Below are 7,163 nucleotides of genomic sequence, written 5' to 3'. Positions count from 1 at the left end.
GCTTGTTTTGTTGATGGGGAATGGAAGCTTGTTTTGTTGACAGGGGGAATGGAAGCTTGTTTTGTTGACGGGGGGGAATGGAAGCTTGTTTTGTTGACGGGGGGGAATGGAAGCTTGTTTTGTTGACAGGGGGAATGGAAGCTTGTTTTGTTGACAGGGGGAATGGAAGCTTGTTTTGTTGACGGGGGGAATGGAAGCTTGTTTTGTTGACGGGGGGAATGGAAGCTTGTTTTGTTGACAGGGGGAATGGAAGCTTGTTTTGTTGACAGGGGGAATGGAAGCTTGTTTTGTTGACGGGGGGAATGGAAGCTTGTTTTGTTGACAGGGGGAATGGAAGCTTGTTTTGTTGACAGGGGGAATAGAAGCTTGTTTTGTTGACAGGGGGAATGGAAGCTTGTTTTGTTGACAGGGGGAATGGAAGCTTGTTTTGTTGACAGGGGGGAATGGAAACTTGTTTTGTTCCTTTGACTTTTCAAAAATAGCTAGGGCTTTACAATGATGATAAAAATTGGGAGACATTTTGGGGTTAAAGGGGTTGAAATGTTTCTAGAAGTGACACATGGTTGAATGAGAGACATGTCAAAATGCTGAATGTTAGCACTTTAGCAAGCCTTTATATTTAACAAAACTCTGATTTATTGAATTCTCCATGGCTATGTTTACACAACCACCTGAATAACCCACTTCTGTTTTCTCTCCATATCCAATCTTTTTTTCTGACTGTTCACACTCCGTTTTACATGTGACCAATATATCAGATTTGCACGTTCAGGATGTAACCGCTGTAGTAGCACACAGATACAATGCTCATTTCCTGTCACTGTTCCTTCACATTTTGACCGTGGTTGTCATGGTAATGGCAGGTCATGTACAAATACTTCAGAGCAAAACAAATCTGAATTTTGAGCTTCCAGACTGAGGTCACATGTGGAGCCGAATTGTTTCAGGATTGAGATCCAAATAATTGGCAAAAGATAGAGGGGAGAGGAATCAGCTAACTTCCTACATTTCAACACATGGTGCAGAGACATTTTGCAGTTTTATAATGCTATTCTATACATTTTGTCATGAGGCTAAAATAAAATGTTGCAGTTTTAAAGCTAATTTCCTGCAATTTTACACTTTTTGCTCTCACAAACTATCTAGGGGCCCCCGACCTCCAAGTCTGTCCGTCCCTGTGTGTGTCAGATATGGACATTTCTGGATATTTTGTGCCGCAGTGCATTTTACGACACCAGGCAAGTTTCACAATGAACAATACTTTATTTGGAAAAGGGTAGGCAGCACTAATTCTGAATCATTTCAGAATGATAAATGGCATTTACTTTTTATTAGTCATTAGTCTCCAAGACAAATACAATTCTGCCTTTTTTCTTCCTTTAGGATATTTAATGGTTGGCTCCCGAGTGGCGCAGCTGTCTAAGGAACTGCATCTCAGTGCAAGAGGTGTCACTATAGTACCTGGTTAGAATCCAGGCTCTATCACAGTCGACCCTGATTGGGAGTCCTATAGGGCGGTGCATAATTGGCCCAGTGTTGTTTGTGTTTGGCCGGAGTAGGCCGTCAGTGTAAATAAGAATTTGTTCTTTACTGACTTAACTCTTTAAATAAAGCATAAAATAATTGATAAGACACTGGAGTATGCAGACCTGGGGAATTTAATTGGCACCCTATTCCCTACATAGTGCGCTATGGACTCTGGTTAAAAGTAGTGCACTATGTAGGGAATAGGGTGCTATTTGGAGCACAACCTTTGTGCACTTTCCCTTTGTAGGTATACGATATTGACGTTTGTTTATATGTAAAATAGCAAGACTGGATTTTATTTCAAAATGTGGAATGGAGACATTGGCTTTGCAGTCTTTTGATGTATCATTGGGTGTTCAATACAAAATAACAGTTAATTCAACTTGATCTTATATGCAGAAGCTATGTTTTACGTTGTGGCCCAAGCTTGAAGTGGAAATGTAGGCTTGTATATTTGACTGGGGAAAAGTAGCACTAAAAAAATGTTTAGAACGAGCGGTGTGCATATTGTAAAAAAAAGAAGACTTTTCATGGCCCTGAACATGATCAAACAGATTCATTCCCCAATAAAGCTGTTCTATCAAAAAACTGTTTCATTGTTTAAAATGCATACAACATTCACCTTAGTTTAATACTCATGCCAGTCTTAAACTGGAGAGAAATTGTGTCATATCTCTCCCTTCCACCTTGATAAACAAGTTCCTGAGAGAAGTTACGGTATACTTGACATTGTTTAAATGAATGTTGTAGTTAACATGAATCAATCCATGAATTGATTAGGCTACATGTTACTGTCTGTAATAAAGGTATTATTGTGCAGTAATGATGAACAAACACTACATACAATACAACACAGAGACACTGTAAAGACATTCCAATAATAAACAGACCTCATACACATGATCACATGATTCTCCTTCTGGTTAAGATACTGGATATCAGCTGATACAGCACAGATATAGAGAACATTCTGAAATTAATGAATAGTCATGATTAGAAATTACAGATTACATAACACATATAACTACCAGATTATGTTTGTTAATGAGCAGCATGCCAAACCAGCCTATAAAAAGTATAAATGCAGATCTAGACTAATAATGGCCAGGTATTTGTTCTTGTCAACAGTCTCCACAAACTGATCCTTTGTTGAGGGGAAGGAAATATTGACTGACCATAATCATTCATACATTTTGTTTCTGCCCTCAAATGTGCTCTGGCAGTCATATTTTCATTGTGAATTGAGCTGAATTGACAAAGCTGCATCAGTGACCCAAAAATGTATCAGGTCTCAGAATCTGAAGAAAGGTTCATTTCCTCTGACACTGTTGCATCAACGTTGGCAAGTTTAGACTGTGAGGCAGTGTTACTCCACCTCCTTTTGACACAAATGAAAATGCCCAATAGAATAACAACCAGCAGCATCACCAGTAGAGCTGAGAGGGTGGATAGGTGAACTCTCTCTGCCCCAGACTCCCAACTGACATCCAGCTTGTTGTCCAGACTGAGGTGAGAGGCAGTACAGGTGTAGTTGTGTCTCTTCTTTAGCTCCTCAGTACTGACCTCCAGACTCTTCCTCAGCTGGTAGGTCCCGTCTCCACTAGGCAGAACCTCCCCTCCTGTCAGATCCTGTTCTACCACTGGCTGGCCGTCTCTCAGCAGGGTCAGGTTGATGTGGCGAGGGTAGAAACCAAACGCCAGGCAGCTCACCTGAAACCCTCCAGAAACCTCTTTCTTTATCAACCTGAGTCTGGGAGGAACTTTACGCATCACAATGTTCTTCTCTCTCTTCAGGATTTTTTTCAGTGATTTTATACAAATAGGAAGGTAAACATTCTCATAAAGTGTTCTTTCATATGCTTGCCTCATCCCATCCCATCCTAGTAGTAGTTTCCCAGCATCGTACGTAAAATGTGTCATGTTGTAATATAATGTTCGATCTGTATAAATGGCATTGAACGCATCCTTAAACATGACCAAGGCTGGTTCTCCATTGTCCAACATCTCACAGCCAGTTAATTTTTGCTGAACTTGAACACCTTCCGTGAGATTAAAGTGGTGCTTTAGGTGAAAGTATCTCTCCTTCATGTGGTGATACATAACTCCAAATACAAAATCTCCGTTCTTAGCTTCATCATCATGTATTTTGTCTGAGGTGTTATGTCCCTTGTAGATGAAGTGTTTCATGTTGGAGTCATAGTAAGTCACTTGAACATCTTCCAACATCACCACAACCGTAAACTCAGGGAAAGGCGTCTCTCCGTTGATATATGTTGCAAGTGCCCACAGAGAATGTGATCCTGAACCTGGGAGAGCAGTTATATTAAAATGAGTTATGAACATTTTATATTTTATAACATAACAAATCATTTAATGAGTTGAGATAAAGTAAATAGTCCATATTACCTGAGTTGACAATGGTGCAAAAGGAAAGAACAAACAAAAAGACAGACAGTTTGCCCATGATTTAGAAAATGTAGCCTCGCGTAGCAAGTTTCTAAGCTCTCAAGAGTGTCTGACAGACTTCCCCTTTCTTTTAGCTATGAATAACAATGTGTTACACAGTTGGTTATGTAGCTTTTTGGGAGACAATACCAAATTCACGTAGAAATGTACGTTAAAGATATGTCATTCTCAATGAAAGCAAGTCTGAGAAGCGGTATATCCGTTCTATTTCTATGCTCCCTTTTATTAAAGCACTACTGCCCCTGAAATATCACTTCTCGTTTAGAAAATGTCCTGTGTGGCATCGATATGAGACAGAAACATTTATTCTAGTGTCAACATTGACTACAAAGTGTAAATAGGATAACTTTGGTCATAAAGTCAGTCTCGTCCAAAATGGAGATTTGCGAGATTATAGGAAAAAAGTGCTTTAGTTCAAATGATCTGTCTTTCATGCTCTGGTATATTACTCCAAATACATGAGCTCCGTCCTGAGCTTCATCGTCCTTGTTTCTTTCTGTGATATGTTGTCCCCTGTTGACAGACTGTTTGTCATTGGAGTCATAGTAAGCCACTTGAACATCGTCCAACATTAACACAACCGTAAACTCAGGGAAAGGCGTCTCTCCGGTGATGTAGGTTGCAAGTGCCCACAGAGAATGTGATCCTGATCCTGGGAGAGAAGTGAAATTATACACAATTGTGGACATTTGACATTTTATAAGATAAAATGGAAACATAGATTAGCCAAATTGTTTTACCTGAGCATAACCCACTAATTAGCCTAATCTGTTATTTTTTATTTTGTTGTCATGGAGGACTGATTGGGCTCATTGCTTCTCGTTGAGAAAGAAAAACGAGATGGTAATTTTCCATTAAGAAAATAAAAGCCCCACTGGTGGTCTTCTTAAATTCAACTAGTTTATGACGTATGGAGCATAATACCACAGGGGAGTTTAGAAGGGAGGAACTCAAACGTTCATTCCAAAGGTTGGGATCCGCAGCTGTTGTTGGAGCGCATTTTCACTGGCTGTCTACTGGGGCATATTCTCACATTTCAGTTGACTGCATTCAGTTGTGCAACTGACTAGGGCAGCGTTTCAAACTCACAAAAGACACCCTCGTCCACTTGCCTTATGCCCTTGGGGGAATCCCCGCAGCCATATTTGTTGTCGGTCCAAACGATTAGCCAAGCAAGGGACGTTTGCAACATATAAGCCCCTCAGCCCTCAACATATAAGCCCCTCAGCCCTCAACATATAAGCCCCTCAGCCCTCAACATATAAGCCCCTCAGCCCTCAACATATAAGCCCCTCAGCCCTCGTTTTTAATGGAGTTTGCGAGTGTACAATTATGTTCACTTTGAAGCCTTTATAAACCCCATAATTCAATTCACAATGTTTGTACATCTGCTAAGAAAAGTCAGCAAAAACGTAAAACCTCAACGTCAATATGGAGTCAACATACAAATGTAAGTAAAAACAAATGTAAATAAGTCAGAAATTGTGCTACTAATGCACATGAAGGCACAAACACATCTCGTAAAAGTAATGATGTTTTTGTTCGGTCAGCTTTTGGAAATTGGAGAAATAACGTTAGTTAGCTAATTAATTTGATAGCGATCATACATTAGGCATAATAATAATTATATAATTAATAATTATATAGTAAATTTAAGTACTAAAATCATAATTGACTGTAGTGCATATAAAGCACCCACAAGCTACATGTGGCTCAAAACACAACGTGGGATGAACGAGTGACGAATTTCCGAGCAAGGGAGGAGGGAATGATTTTTAAATGGACTTGCCCCGAAATTCGTCACTCGTTCATCCCGCGATGATTGCCCCTTGCCCTGCAAGTGTATACCCGTCAGAAGTCATGATACGTCATCAGAAGTGTCCACTTAATTTGAGGGCACAGGGGATAGGCCGTGTCTTTCAAGTGTTTGGAATGCAGCCAAGAAGATATAGAGAGCAGCAGTGTGATTCGCATCATCAATGTGCCATTTAGCCTAGATATCAATTATAAATTATATCAGTATAGTCGGCACACTACTCCCCAACCCTGTAAACAGTTATGGACATTGTACATTGTCTGACATAATAAATCATTAAATGAGTAAGCGACAAAGTTAAATCCTTACCTGCGTTGACAATGGTGTAAAATGAAAAAACAAACAAAAAGACAGACAGTTTGCCCATGATTTTGATAGTGTAGCCTCGCATAGCAAAAAGTGAGTCTGTCAGATTTTCCTTTCCACTTAGCCGATTGCGTAGCAAGAATTGAGTCTGTCAGACTTTCTCTTTCACTTAGCCAACTGCCAATGGCGACCCGTCATTCAGGGCAGGTGGGGCAGAGCAATAGGCTTGCCTGTTTTGCATGTTCTTTTGGCATTAATGTCCCATATCAGTGTCACATATCAGTTTGCAAACAATGTAAAAAATATATATATTTTAAATATAGGCTTGCCTGTATAAATATACATAAAAATATATAACAAATTCTTATTTTCAATGACGGCCTAGGAACAGTGGGTTAACTGCCTTGTTCAGTGGCAGAACGACAGATTTTTACCTTGTCAGGTAAATTCGATCTTGCAACCTTTCAGTTACTAGTCCAACGTTCTAACCACTAGGGTACATCACAGAGCATTGCGCCGTGATTGGCTCAGTGTTCTGTCACTCATGGGGATACTACGTCACCGAAAAGTCTTAAGGGTAGACCTCGAAAACTTTAGCCCCTTGGATGCTACCATAGAGTTACATTAGATGTGCCCATCCAAGAAGGCTCAAGGTCATTGGCCACAGATAAAATTACGTCAAATCACGTTATATCTACAGTAGCTTTGATTGGACTGATCATGTCAACATCATACTTTAAAAATCTTAGCTAGTAGTCATCATCATGAATCAAGTCGACAATCTACTGGCAAATCCTTTTTAATCCTTGTCATATGAAGAGAATTAATGAAGAGAAATTATAGATAAAGCGTATCGGTGCTCATCGGCCATTGTACATAAACATTACACAAGTTTGAAATCGCTAATTCAACCATGAGTGGTTTGGAAGAAATCAGTGACAGTGGATGTGTGGTCCCAAATCTGGGATTAAGTTCTTTCCCAATTTTAAAATGATAAACATTCAACATTGGCCATGCTGTCAAAACAACTGTTAACTTGGAACAGCGA

The 7,163-nt window shown here is 39.8% G+C and overlaps 1 protein-coding gene across 3 annotated transcripts; it reads right to left on the bottom strand.

The window, feature by feature from the left end:
* Positions 1-1,164: 1,164 nt before the first annotated feature.
* On the bottom strand, positions 1,165-6,284 carry LOC110506890 (major histocompatibility complex class I-related gene protein). Of its 3 annotated transcripts, XM_036963459.1 has the most exons (3): positions 6,119-6,284; positions 3,934-4,645; positions 1,165-3,833 (listed from the first exon to the last, which is right to left on the bottom strand). In XM_036963459.1, the coding sequence occupies exons 2-3, from the start codon at positions 3,989-3,991 to the stop codon at positions 2,812-2,814; spliced, it is 1,080 nt and encodes a 359-aa protein (XP_036819354.1). In that variant the 5' UTR covers positions 3,992-4,645; positions 6,119-6,284; the 3' UTR covers positions 1,165-2,811. The 3 variants fall into 3 exon arrangements, with proteins under 3 accessions (XP_036819354.1, XP_036819353.1, XP_021442442.2); XM_036963458.1 differs by having other exon boundaries at positions 1,165-4,645; XM_021586767.2 differs by lacking the exon at positions 3,934-4,645 and having other exon boundaries at positions 1,166-3,833.
* Between the last annotated feature and the right edge of the window lie 879 nt (positions 6,285-7,163).

Source organism: Oncorhynchus mykiss, chromosome 26 (assembly GCF_013265735.2).
Source record: "Oncorhynchus mykiss isolate Arlee chromosome 26, USDA_OmykA_1.1, whole genome shotgun sequence".
NCBI lineage: Eukaryota > Metazoa > Chordata > Actinopteri > Salmoniformes > Salmonidae > Oncorhynchus > Oncorhynchus mykiss.
Note: the sequence above shows the minus strand (reverse complement) of the source record. Positions and strands in the feature narration are given on the sequence as shown.

Bases quoted from the DNA above. Each gene is read 5' to 3' on its own strand.
- LOC110506890 (XM_021586767.2), bottom strand. From the start codon at position 6,200: ATGCGAGGCTACACTATCAAAATCATGGGCAAACTGTCTGTCTTTTTG. The intron at 3,834-6,118 runs GTAAGGATTTAA...CTGCTCTCCCAG, and splicing joins TTACACCATTGTCAACGCAG to GTTCAGGATCACATTCTCTG.